The 14,376-nt window shown below is 38.3% G+C and overlaps 1 protein-coding gene across 2 annotated transcripts in view; it reads right to left on the bottom strand.

The window, feature by feature from the left end:
- Positions 1-14,376, bottom strand: part of LOC140940079 (uncharacterized) — a 60,409-nt gene that overhangs the window by 9,813 nt on the left and 36,220 nt on the right. For both annotated transcript variants that reach the window (XM_073388962.1, XM_073388961.1), the window contains exons 35-44: positions 9,020-9,154; positions 8,313-8,459; positions 7,608-7,706; positions 5,475-5,590; positions 4,752-4,890; positions 4,516-4,569; positions 4,357-4,437; positions 2,702-2,754; positions 821-955; positions 450-525 (exon numbers count right to left, since the gene is read on the bottom strand). In XM_073388962.1, the coding sequence (XP_073245063.1) occupies positions 450-525; positions 821-955; positions 2,702-2,754; positions 4,357-4,437; positions 4,516-4,569; positions 4,752-4,890; positions 5,475-5,590; positions 7,608-7,706; positions 8,313-8,459; positions 9,020-9,154 (1,035 nt within the window). The remainder of the gene's footprint in view (positions 1-449; positions 526-820; positions 956-2,701; positions 2,755-4,356; positions 4,438-4,515; positions 4,570-4,751; positions 4,891-5,474; positions 5,591-7,607; positions 7,707-8,312; positions 8,460-9,019; positions 9,155-14,376) is intronic.

Raw genomic sequence — 14,376 nt, forward strand, 5'->3', positions numbered from 1 at the left:
CTGTAAAGACAGTTAACAAGTGAAGGAGCAAATAAAACCAACCATCTCAAAGAGCAGTTTTTAGTTGCTTGTCTAGCCAATCATAAAACGTAGACAATAAATTTGGCCAATCGGAATTCAGAGCAAATGTGTATCGTCAACGCCAAGCGAGTCTAGTTTGGCCCTCACACCGCCCTGGTTGCAGTCTGGGAGTAGGCTCTCTTTTGCGATTTCGGGGGGGGAAAAGTTGGCGGCTCCGCCGGCAAAATTTTTTTCCTCAACTCGCCCAAGTTAGCCTGCTCGCACGTTACACTGGCTGAGAAGTGGTGGGAGAGTTTTTTTGGTAATAATTAAAAAACAAAGAAGTCTCAAAAGTGTTTTGACATTTACTTGAGAGCCCCATAACTAAAACGCACTTGGTCTGAAAGTGAGTTGGTCAGAAAGTTAGTGGTTGAAAACAAACAGATTACCTGTAGATTGTAGCCAAGGTTTACCCGCGCAGATAAACAGAGAGGGTCCATGTGAAGAGCCTTGAGATAATCACGCCTACAAGATAAGCAGAACAGATTTTAGGAAGGAAAAGACGACATCGTGAGACAGTGGAAAGCATATACAGTCAACTCTCGCCTTCCGGACACCCCGATAATACGGACAGCAGTTGAATCCCAGGCAAAAAATTCTTACAGAGATTTGTCACAAATTTCTGCTACTCAAATTTCCTGTACAGCTTATGTCCTGCGGTACGTTCGTTTGCGGTTCTTTGTGGTTAATGTTCACTTTGGGAGGGGCGTTGCGTGACATCCCAAAAATGGGCCCAAAGGAGACTAGAGGGAAGTCTAACCTTCCTAGAACGGTGCCATCTTCATGTCCAAAGTCCATCAAAGCATTGCCGCGCCCATTGTAAGCCTCAACAAAGAAAGGATCAATGCGAAGAGCATCGTTATACGATGAGACAGCTTCTTCTAAACGGTTCAACCTAAAATGAGTAAGGAAAGGAATCAAAGACGATGTACAGTGAGGAACGTGTTCTTAAGGAACTTTTCAAATTTCAGTCGAGTTAAAGGCGCAATGTTAACTAGTATGTATCAAGCACAGTATGTATCCTCGAGCCCGAATGGGCTCTGAGTCAAAAGCCCATGAGGCCGAGGGCCTCATGGGCTATTGACTCAGAGGCCATGAGGGCGAGAGGAATAATTGTTTTAGAAAAATACAACTAGTTGGTAAAAAATATCGAGACAAAACAACTTTAGCTATCAAAACGCGATTCAGCCGCCTTTGTTTTGGTTTTCAAAGCCGGCGCTTTTCGCTACTAGTGGGCTATAACATTATTAGCCTAGTAGTAGCTCATCCAATCAGAACGCAGCATTGATGATAGACCACTAGTTGGACTTTACTAAAATAGCTTACCCAATTTTATCGCTTTAAGTGGCCTGCCATTTTTTCTGTCTATCACAGAACAAGCATTTGCAAAATCGTTTTCTACATTCAATTGAAAGATACAGCTGATTCGATAAAGGTTGCTTTAGGCATTGGGAATTGCGTACCGCAAAGCTATTGTTTGGTGGTCACTCAAGTAAATCATTGCAGTGAGTTCTTAATGCCCAAACGCTCAATGGCCAAAGCAAGCTTAATTCATCATCATCATCATCATCAATCTTTATTTATACACGAAATCGTATCATTTTACATGGTCTTCCTAGGAATCGTGTTTAAACTAGACTAAAATACTAAGACTAAAAGACTAAGGAACTATTGACTATAATGTTAACAATACAAAAACTTACATTATGAATAATAAGAGTTACAATGGGTCATGGTGTATTAGAAAAATCTTTCCCATGAATTGAAGCTTTAAAAACATTTAAACTAGGCAGTTTTCTAATCTCTGAGGGAATCTTGTTCCACAGAAAAGATCCTCTGTAGTGTAGGCTCCTTTTTGCAGACTCAGTTTTGGGTCTGGGGACATAATAATTTAACTCAGAATTTCTAATATTGTGTGAATGACATTTGAGGTGTTGGTAAAGATCCGCCTCAGATAAGATGGGGAAAGATTATTATGGATTTTATACATTGTCACAGCCAACTGTTTAAGTCTTGCATATTCTAGCCTTTCCCCGCCAAGCTCATCCAACAAAACACTTGAGCGAACGTCATAGTTAGAAAAGGTGAGAATTCTAGCAGCCCTATTCTGCAGCTTTTGAAGTTTGTCTGCTAGTCCCTTATTGATATTACCCCAAACGGCACCACAGTAATTAAAATATGGCATTACCAGTGCATTGTACATGTTCACTCTAGTATCAAATGGTATAAAATGACTTACACGCCTTAAGATAGCAATACCAGCGGATATTTTCTTTGAAATGGTATGAATGTGTGGGCGCCAGTTCAAAGATTCATCAATTTGAACTCCAAGGGATTTATGTTTAATTACTCTTTCTAAGGGTGTATTATTTACTTGGACTGTGAAGTCACTATTTATTTGGGATAACTTAAATCGGCTCCCTATAAGCATGTATTTAGTCTCCTTAACATTTAAAGTTAATTTGTTTGCTGACAGCCATGACTGGATTAAATTCATATCATAATTCATTTTATGTTCAAGGACACATGGGTCTTCTGCAGATGTGGTAAGGGTAGTATCAGCTGCATACATTCTGGGTTTTGAAAACAAATTACACGAAGGGAGAATTGAATCGGCTAGTTCAAATAACGTGAGAGTTACCTGTGATAACAGAGACCCAAGGTGTGACGAATGTGAGGATCATTCGGTGAGACCTTAAAAGCGAGCAAAGAACTATTAATATTGAATCTCCGTCTTAAACTTGGGTTGGTGTCAGGGGTGTGCTCTAGCAGAGTCCGGTGGCCCCTGGCGCCTAACTTTTGCCCGCGGGCGACTAGAAAATCTCAGATTTTTCATACAAATCATATGCTGGGCACCCTAGATTTTACAGTTTCAGAGCACTGGGTTCCCTTCAATTTTCCTTAGAGCACAGCCTTGGGTGTTAAGCAACTCGAACTGCCGAACTGTTTTAGGGGAGTAATTTTGACCCAATTTCCTGCGCAACCTCTATTAGCCAATGAAAGAAGCGATAACAACACCAAAACAGTCCCAGAGTGCAATTCGACAGAACAGGGAACCCGCCTCACGCTCAAACACAAAATGGCCGATAGAGCTTTGGTTGAAGGTTTGCACGCAGTGGAAAAATTTGAAATTTTTCTCACACGCAGAAAACAACGCAGAAAAAAACTGCAAGATTGGAAATTTTTCGCGCGTTCATTGTAAAATTTGCGGTTTTTTGTAAGGTTCACAAATTTTCGTGTTAATTGCGATTTACCGCTGTTCTCTGTCTCGTTTACAAGGTCGCAATTTTTTGCTATACTTGTGATTTTCGCAGCTCTTTGTCATAAGCCAGTGACAGAATTTACGAACTTTGCGCAAATCGTGAAAAATCGTCCAATTCTGCTGATTTTCACTGGTTCAGCAAATTTTTGCGAATTTTCTAATTTTCCGTAAATTTTGCAGTTTACGCACAAATCGCAGTTTAAGTCGGACGACCTTCCCAACCTACTCTTCACTGCTTTTCACTGACTAAACGGATTTTCCAAGTTTTCGCAATTTTCGCAGCTGCATGCAATCCTGGACACAAAGCTTACGGTTGGCGACCTCTTCCGCCCTAGCTCCTATCTCAAGGGCACATTATAGACGGACTTCTGCTAACAAAAATGCCTTCTAGCAAAGTTGTTAATAGAGGCACCTCAGAGGCTTCAAACAATGACGACAGCAACAAGAGCTTGTCTCACAAACCACCAAAAATTGTCAAAACATGAGCAATATTTACAGTACACCAACTTCAGAACTACACTAACCACACCAACTACACTAACTACAGCAACTTTACCAAACCATATGAACTATACGTCAACTACACTAACTACACAAAACTAACCCAACTATACCAGTCTAATTGAACTGCACACTGATGTTATATAGTTTTTAACTGGATATGAATTGCTTTATATTCATGACGGTTGTTATGAATCTTTTACCAGATACAACAGCACGTGATTTGATTCAAAGCATGGTAGAAAGCGACGTGACAGACTGAGGTGGGAAAAACACTACCAGTTACCACTCTCGTGAATGAACACATTTTCCTCACCTCGCAGAAAAACAAAACTAACTCATGGTTTCCCTTGTGACCCAGACATTATGTGTACAGTGAGTGATTAATCCGTTTGGTCTTGCCTATGTGGGGTTCGATGGCGGGGGAGATATATTTTACACATCTTATGCTAACTTATATTTCAGAATGGAAGATAATTCTGGCTGTAGTGACAAAGAAATATAGCTTACTACAAAAGAAATTAAACCTGCACCTTCGATGCAGCTAGGAAGTCTTGCAGGGCATTTTCGATGTCATCTATTTCGTAATAAAGTAATCCACGATTCTGAAGGACCTGGATAGCAAAGAGAAAGGGATACGTCAACAGAATTGAGAATATCGAAAATAATTTCGAAAAATCATATACACTCACCTTGATGTTAGGGCTATCCTCAAGTAACATTACAGTACCATAATCCATCAATGCCTAGTTTTCCAAACAGAAAAAAAGCGATCATTTACTCTATGTTGACCCTCGGTTCCTTGGTGCTAGAGTACAAGGTCCCGCTCCAAGGAGTTGAATGGAAGAGGCTAAAGTTTAATACAGACAATATACTAAGACTGTGCACGACGTCATATATTATATTGCTATCAGTGGGTTTCACAAACCTTTTGAAAGAACTTCATTTCATGGTAGCATACAGCGCGGTTGAAGTACGCCAGGGAGCACTTGCAATCTATAGCGACAGCTTCAGTGAGATCTTTGACTGCAAGACTAAACGCTTTGATGTTGTACTTCAGTGCGCCCCTACGAAGTTGGAAAAAAAAAACAATAATAACTACGATGTTTAAGCAAGATCGTCAATGCGAGGTCACATGGGAAGTGAAGGCGAGGTAGTTTGAGTATCAGGTCTTCCTTAGGGGTTAGGAGAGAGTAGTTTGGCTGATGGCGAGGAAGCGGGACTAGCACAGAGTAAGTCAAATAATTGATAACATGCAAAGAGACAACGCCACGACAGTTACAACGGCATGCGCAAATCTCAAGACCGGCATAACCAATGGCAGAGCACAAAATTGGGAACTGGAAGAAGGGTTCAGTCCTTTCTGCACACTTTTTCGTCATCAACTGAAGTCCCCGCTCTGTTGCTAAATCACTCACATGTAATTGTTTTAAAATTTGCAAAAACATGAAAGGCCAGTGCCCTCCACGAAAAGTACCTAGAAAAGGTCAAAAACTTGTAAAACACTCAATCACGTGTGTGTAAACATTTGCTAAACTACTTTTGATCTAAGCCAGTGAGAGTGTACTTACAGCACCTTTCACACCTGTCGTATAAGATAGGATAGGGGGTATGGAATACAATAGAAGAGAACAGGATAAAAGAACCAAACCTGTACAGGTATGCTCTAACACTGCGTGGCTGCAACTTGATAGCTTCATTACAGCTCATTATACCTTTGCTGTATCGGCCTTTCATACCATAGTAAGCTGCTCGACTCAAAAATGCCTGTCCGAAAATACCAAAAGCCAAGGTTACTCTCAAGTTATTTTTCCGCCCACTAAACAGACTTAGAATAATAACCAAAAACTTCTGCGTCTGCTCAAAATTAAAAACAAGCTGAAAATCGGTTGTTTTTATAAATGAAGTCGGGCGTTTTTAATAAAACAATTATTCCACTCGAACTTGTTGGCTATCTACCATCTTATATCCAACGCGCACTCGTGGAATAATTGTTAAATAACCTGTAATAAATGGCCCACTTTTGACTCAGCTTGTTCCAATAGTATCGACTGTTGTCCAGCAATTCGACACTTAAGAAACTAGAAGGAAGCTGGGGGCGAAATGCGTCCCGCAATTGTCTCTGGGATCGTTACTGGGGACTCGCCGGTCAGCTATTAGGGAGTTTAAGATCCAGCAACGCGGACGACAACGAGAACGTCAAAAAAACAATTGGTTTAATCAGCAAAACAACAACTTCACACGTGCATCACACTTTTTTGTACTTTTCTTTCCCGTTTTTGCACGACTACAACGTGAAAATGAGTAATTTCGCGTTTTATGGAGAACGTAAACAAGCAACGACGAAACTTTATTTCTCTTTCTGAGCCTGAATATGGTCCCTTGAAATTCAGCTTCAGAAGGGTTCGCCTACAATCGACAAAGTAAGTGGGTAGGAATAATCGCTATAAAGACTGAAAAAACTCAAATTCACTTTTTAAGCGACGTTCTCGTCGCTGTCGCGTCGTTGGAACTTTAAGTCCCTATTAGGAGTTTAAGCAGCGACGTTTTTGAGCGACGCACGTCAACCGGAAGTGGCCGTTTTGCACTCTTGAGCCATGATTTTGAACAAATTTTTGAGCAAATCGTCTCTATAAGAGAATTAAGACACTTGGCAATACAAATTTGGTAGCGTCAAGGCTTACTAAAAGAGAAAAAGGCTCACTTCCGGTTGATGTGTGTCGCTGCTGATTGACTAATTTTTTCCCTGTCTCTAGTAACAGTCCCAGAGTTCTTTGCGAAAGTTACCTGGGCCCGGTTTTCTTATCGTGAATAAGGGACAAGATGACGTCCCTAAAGGTGATGTCACACGAGACGATTCGCAACGACGATTTTTAGCGTAACACAGCGTTGCAACATTGTTTCGAATGATTACAACACTGTTCCAACATTGCAGCGCTGTGTTGTACTAAAACTCGTCGAGGCGAATCGCTCCGTGTAAAAGCAACTTAAAGTACAGATCCAGCAGCTAGAACAATCATGTGGCTATACTATAATAAAAGACTGTAAAGTAAGCTGCTTGAAAGAAGAAACAGTTCAGTTCTCACTGAAAAACACTGTAGACGTCATCAGTCATTTACCCTCGCTACCGTATTGCTAAAAACGTTTTATCCCAAATTGGCCAGAAGGTATTACGAGGACGGATCGGCTCATACAAAGTTACTGACTACTCAACACTGTTGATTCTCAAATTGACATGAACGTACTTGACTGTTTTTAATTTGTAAGCATGCATTTCTTACCAAGACCACGTCAAACTAATGTTATAGAAGAAAACATGAGCCTAAAGGAAGCTTGTGAACCACTCATATCTTTGTGCGTAACAAATCAAACTAAAATTTGAAAGTGTAGGTTTTTGAGGAGTGAAAAAAAAGCGCTCTAAGCAGGGAAGAGAACTAATCAATCCAAGTCAATGGCGTCGCATCCGGGACTCTTGCCCAGGGTCATATGGGCAGGAGGGTCTCAGAACTATGACAGAGTTTGAAATGAAGATGGAGATAAGAAGAAGAAGGGTCCATCACAAGGCCGCTAAAATGCTAACGCGACAGGAAAAGAAAAGAGGGAAGTCAAACACTACGGCTCCATTCATTTCCTCTCGCTGCTCAAATAAGCAAAACCACAACACTCGGCGTTATTTAAGATTAGCACTCTTGAATTGGATCTTGGATCTGTCCCTTTGTTCGACTGCTTCCCCCACCTCACCAAGCCGAGTGCAGACGTTAGAAACTCGTTGCCATACACTTACCTGAAATAATGTTGAATTAATAGCCAAGGCTCGATTAAAATCATGGATTCCCTTGGCATGCTTCAGTTTCATTTTAGCGAGTCCACGTTGATAAAAAGCCTGAAAAGGTGAGTTATTAGTAACGGGCTCACGACATGAATCTTACAAACTAGAATGGAAGCTTAGTTTACGCTTCATTCCACGATCTTCATTCCCTGGCCCATCCTTGTGGAAGGAAAGGAGAGGAATATCATGGAATACTACAAAAGCGTAGAAGGAATTAACGAACTTCAAACAAACCCCCTTGGAACTGATGCCAACAGCTTAGTTGCGCTTAAGAAAGAGTTGTCAAAGGACGTAAACAAAACATATACAATCGTCATCCTTGAGAAGGAGACAAACTGGTAAGATCAAAACAGCGGTGACAAATTTTTCTGTTGGAAGTGGGGCGGTGGGTGGTGGCGAGGTGGCGGGGCTTGAACGGGCAGGCTCGCAAAGCTCATCTATGCCCTCTCAAGGCTTTCTTGTACTTCTTTTGATTTGAACATCTACGGTTTTTTAACATGTTGTTTTTTTTAAATTCGTTCATTCAGTCATTCTTAGACTAGCTGGTAAGCGCTGAAATTGCCTAAACTGGGTTACCTGGGTAGTTTAAAAGCCTTTGCTTTGCTTTGACTAAAAATGCGTAAGCTGATCTCCTTCAAACAAATAGTCTTAATTGCTTACCTCAGCATAATCTGGATTCACGCGTATGGCATTGTTAAATGCTTCTAGTGCACCAAGCGGTCTCCCAAGCTCCGAATGACACATGCCAATCAGGAAATGAACAGATGCGGCCTCCATTGGCATTTCCATTCTAGGGTTCCATGGCGTCTGCCAGTTAAATTCAAAAGAAAACGAAAACATAGTTGGTTAATGATGCTAGCACATATTAACCCTTTAAGTCCCAATATCCACATACAAATTCTCCAAACTGGTCTTCATACGTTTCCTTAAAGAATGAGTTAAGAGAATTTGGTAAAAGATCAAGGTATTTTCTCTTAAGTAATCATTTTATTAATTCTCATAACCTCATTCTCATTAAGAGAATTTGGTAAAAGATCAAGGTATTTTCTCTTAAGTAATCATTTTATTAATTCTCATAACCTCATCTCTTCACAATGTATGGATATTGTTAGGAGAAAATTGATGTTGGACACCATTGGGACTTAAAGGGTTAAAAGAATGGTCAACATTTGAGCAGTGTTTTCGAACAATCCCCCAAACAATGATAATGGACGCAACAATATAAATGTGGAAATGATCCTCGAAACAATGCTTACAGCTCCCGTAACATAGTTTCTTGTTTCGTATTTTTAATTCATAACAAATGAGGGGAACGAAGCATGTCCTACGTTTATTATGGAAAAACACCTGACTGCAAACAAACAAACCATGATTTCGATGGCTCGATCAAAGCTCTTGATGGCGTCCTCAAACCTTTTGGCCTTCATGTTGGTTTTACCCAGGAGAATGAACAAAGGCGCTACGGGTCTCACACGAGTGGCGCGCTCAAGAACTTCAATGGCCTGAAAATCAAGCAAATTATAATTAACACAATTCATAAGAAATGAAAAATGACTCACAAGACTGCAACAGGTTACGTTCAAAGGCCTTGACGACTACAAGGACAAAATTTAACTTAAAGTTTTTTCGCATACGGAAAACTTCATAGTACTTTTTTTCACCAGCAAAGTCAGCACCGTTATTTTTTTATTGAAGGAGGTTTAGCCCTCTCCCGATCGCAAAATGAGAAAACCTCTAACATTTGATAACTTTTTCCGTCACTAGAAAGTTCTCGCTAAAACCCATACTAGCTGACGACAGATACCGCACTTTCCCGCCCAAAAGAAGCTGGTTCACGCTCACTCACTACTTAGTATTTCGAAAATCCCGGCCTCGTGGTGGTCCCCGCCCTAGAATCTAAAGTTCTCTACTAAAACATCCTCATCTGCATCCTATTCAGCAGATGCCTTATTGTCCATTTTGAGGTTGTGCGGAGACTAGGGCGGTGTTGTATCGAATTGCACCACGGGACTGTCTTGGGGACAAATTTTGACCCAGGTCCCTGCCAAACCTCATAAAAGCAGAGAGAGACTTGAATCGTTTTAGGTAATTTATGTCGCTGAAAATTGTAATAGCTGTTATGTTAAAAGAGTAAAGACAATACTTGGAAATTGTCCCCGAAGAGTGTAAATTAAAAAAGCCGGTCTACAGTCGTTTTTCTTTTTTATTCGAGTAATCTTTCTTGCTTCATCATAATAGTCAAATATTAAAATTTCTATATTTTACAGTCCGCAAAATTTGACAATTTAAAAATACCGAGGTTTCTGTCATGCATATTATGTATGATAGTAAATTTGGCTTCATAACAAGAGTTGGAAATGCAAAAATATCAAGGTTTCTGTCATGTGTATAAGGTATGATAGTAAATTTGGCTTCATAACAAGAGTTGGAAATGCAAAAATATCAAGGTTTCTGTCATGTGTATAAGGTATGATAGTAAATTTGGCTTCATAACAAGAGTTGGAAATGCAAAACTATCAAGGTTTCTGTCATGTGTATAAGGTATGATAGTAAATTTGGCTTCATAACAAGAGTTGGAAATGCAAAACTATCAAGGTTTCTCTCATGTGTATAAGGTATGATAGTAAATTTGGCTTCATAACAAGAGTTGGAAATGCAAAACTATCAAGGTTTCTGTCATGTGTATAAGGTATGATAGTAAATTTGGCTTCATAACAAGAGTTGGAAATGCAAAACTATCAAGGTTTCTGTCATGTATATAAGGTATGATAGTAAATTTGGCTTCATAACAAGAGTTGGAAATGCAAAACTATCAAGGTTTCTGTCATGTGTATAAGGTATGATAGTAAATTTGGCTTCATAACAAGAGTTGGAAATGCAAAACTATCAAGGTTTCTGTCATGTGTATAAGGTATGATAGTAAATTTGGCTTCATAACAAGAGTTGGAAATGCAAAACTATCAAGGTTTCTCTCATGTGTATAAGGTATGATAGTAAATTTGGCTTCATAACAAGAGTTGGAAATGCAAAACTATCAAGGTTTCTCTCATGTGTATAATGTATGATAGTAAATTTGGCTTCATAACAAGAGTTGGAAATGCAAAAATATCAAGGTTTCTGTCATGTGTATAAGGTATGATAGTAAATTTGGCTTCATAACAAGAGTTGGAAATGCAAAAATATCAAGGTTTCTGTCATGTGTATAAGGTATGATAGTAAATTTGGCTTCATAACAAGAGTTGGAAATGCAAAACTATCAAGGTTTCTGTCATGTGTATAAGGTATGATAGTAAATTTGGCTTCATAACAAGAGTTGGAAATGCAAAACTATCAAGGTTTCTCTCATGTGTATAAGGTATGATAGTAAATTTGGCTTCATAACAAGAGTTGGAAATGCAAAACTATCAAGGTTTCTCTCATGTGTATAATGTATGATAGTAAATTTGGCTTCATAACAAGAGTTGGAAATGCAAAAATATCAAGGTTTCTGTCATGTGTATAAGGTATGATAGTAAATTTGGCTTCATAACAAGAGTTGGAAATGCAAAAATATCAAGGTTTCTGTCATGTGTATAAGGTATGATAGTAAATTTGGCTTCATAACAAGAGTTGGAAATGCAAAAATATCAAGGTTTCTGTCATGTGTATAAGGTATGATAGTAAATTTGGCTTCATAACAAGAGTTGGAAATGCAAAAATATCAAGGTTTCTGTCATGTGTATAAGGTATGATAGTAAATTTGGCTTCATAACAAGAGTTGGAAATGCAAAACTATCAAGGTTTCTGTCATGTGTATAAGGTATGATAGTAAATTTGGCTTCATAACAAGAGTTGGAAATGCAAAACTATCAAGGTTTCTGTCATGTGTATAATGTATGATAGTAAATTTGGCTTCATAACAAGAGTTGGAAATGCAAAAATATCAAGGTTTCTGTCATGTGTATAAGGTATGATAGTAAATTTGGCTTCATAACAAGAGTTGGAAATGCAAAAATATCAAGGTTTCTGTCATGTGTATAAGGTATGATAGTAAATTTGGCTTCATAACAAGAGTTGGAAATGCAAAACTGTCAAGGTTTCTGTCATGTGTATAAGGTATGATAGTAAATTTGGCTTCATAACAAGAGTTGGAAATGCAAAACTATCAAGGTTTCTGTCATGTGTATAAGGTATGATAGTAAATTTGGCTTCATAACAAGAGTTGGAAATGCAAAACTATCAAGGTTTCTGTCATGTGTATAAGGTATGATAGTAAATTTGGCTTCATAACAAGAGTTGGAAATGAAAAACTATCAAGGTTTCTGTCATGTGTATAAGGTATGATAGTAAATTTGGCTTCATAACAGGAGTTGGAAATGCAAAACTATCAAGGTTTCTGTCATGTGTATAAGGTATGATAGTAAATTTGGCTTCATAACAAGAGTTGGAAATGCAAAACTATCAAGGTTTCTCTCATGTGTATAAGGTATGATAGTAAATTTGGCTTCATAACAAGAGTTGGAAATGCAAAACTATCAAGGTTTCTGTCATGTGTATAATGTATAGTAGGAAACTTGGCTTCATCACAAGCGTCAAATAGCAAATTTTCCATATTTTACGGTCTGCAAAATTTGGAAATTAAAAAATGCCAAAGTTTCTATGTTAGTTAATGTAGCTCCATGATAAGCGTCACATATCAAAATTTCTATATTTTACAGTCTGCAAAATTTGGAAATTAAAAAATGCCAAAGTTTCTATTTTAGTTAATGTAGCTCCATGATAAGCGTCACATATCAAAATTTCTATATTTTACAGTCTGCAAAATTTGGAAATTAAAAAACGCCAAAGTTTCTATTATAGTTAATTTGGCTCCGTGATAAGCCTCACGTATTAAAATTTCTATATTTTACAGTCTGCAAAAATTGGAAATTAAACAATGCAAACGTTTCTATTATAGTTAATTTGACTCCATGATAAGCGTCACGTATTAAAATTTCTATATTTTACAGTCTGCAAAATTTGGAAATTATAAAATGCCAAAGTTTTTTATTATAGTCAATTTGACTCCATGATAAGCGTCACATATTAAAATTTCTATATTTTACAGTCTGCAAAATTTGGAAATTAAAAAATGCCAAAGTTTTTATTATAGTTAATTTGGCTCCGTGATAAGCTTCACGTATTAAAATTTCTATATTTTACAGTCTGCAAAATTTGGAAATAAAAAAATGCCAGAGTTTCTATTATAGTTAATTTGTCTCCATGATAAGCGTCACATACCAAAATTTCTATATTTTACAGTCTGCAAAATTTGGAAATTCAATAGTATCAAGGTTCCTGTCATGTGTATTATGTATCATAGTAGAGTATGCTTCATCATAACGTTACAATAGCAAAATTTCTATTTTTACAGTCCGCAAAATTTGGAAATTCAAGAATATCAAGGTTTCTGACATGCGTATTAAGTATAATCTTAAATTTGGGTTCTTTTTCACAAACCTTGTTTCTACTATAAACAGGTGAAAGATTACCAAAGTTGGCCGGTCTTTATAAAAACGATCTTTTTGTTGTTCTGGACGAAGGAGATTAATCTTTCTCCACAAGAGTTTACTCGCTGCACAGAACAGATGTTTGAAAGCGTGCTGCGATGCTTTCGCAACTTAAAGAGAACCAACCAAACACCCAACCAGAGAACTAGCCAACGGACAATGAACAATTATTGCCATTGAAAAGGGCCAAGGCCTGTTGGTAGGACACAAAAAACACCCTTTCCCCTAAGTAGCGACTCCAAAGCTTCCCTTTCCTCTGACTTTAGGACAAATAATTCTTGCGCGAGTAAATCCAGGTGATTATCAACCGCCTCCAGCTTTAGGAAATCATCACAGTTGGGAACATCGCGAATTACTAACTTATTGGAATCACCAACTTGACAGCTTGCATCAAAATTTAGCCAATGGGAATTGCCCATGGCTGTGAGAAGCGGGTATAATTCGAACGAATATAACGTATGCAAAACGGACAGTCCGTTTTTTCAGTCTCTCTCCTCCAGGGCGGATAAAGGTTGGGCGGTGAAACGAGCGCTCCGCTCTTCATTTAATGTGTGATGCGGAGTAGGACTGGCACGAGCGCTCTTTCCTCGCTTCCGGTGCGCTTGAAGGCCGGCGAAATTTTCCTTTTTGCAAACCGGAAATCCTATTTTCTTTCTGTAATTTCAGGCTACAATGTTAAATAGATAAATTCGTTTCATAACAATATCAATAAACAGTTTCATATGTTTGTGTCCGTACGTCTAGAAGTCAAAGTTGTTGGTCGTATAATGCCAAAATTTGAGTTTAATTTGAAATTGTTGAATACCTCCTCCTTCCACTTAATATCACCTAATCGTCTTTCGCCGTTTCGTTTGCAAAAACTTAACACTTCTTAACCTCAATTTTTACATATGTTAAAGGGGGATAAATTTTATATAACATAACAGAAAATTAGATTGATATATATTGATATAGTGGCGTTGTACTTCTTCAAACTTTGCTTCTCGGGTGCAACACGCCATGGCGATTCGCGCAATGCGTTGCAAATCCGGCAACCGCATGTAAACAAAATTTATTGGGGTTAGTTGTAAGGTTTTTTCTCAGTTTTTCTCTCTAAAACTAAACAAGGTAAACAGTAAAAACTGAGGGGAAACTAATTTTGAAGTTTCGAACAAACAGAAAGACGTATGAGATGCTTTTTTCAAAATTAAAAAGAA

The sequence above is a fragment of the Porites lutea genome, chromosome 6 (assembly GCF_958299795.1).
Source record: "Porites lutea chromosome 6, jaPorLute2.1, whole genome shotgun sequence".
Taxonomy (NCBI): domain Eukaryota; kingdom Metazoa; phylum Cnidaria; class Anthozoa; order Scleractinia; family Poritidae; genus Porites; species Porites lutea.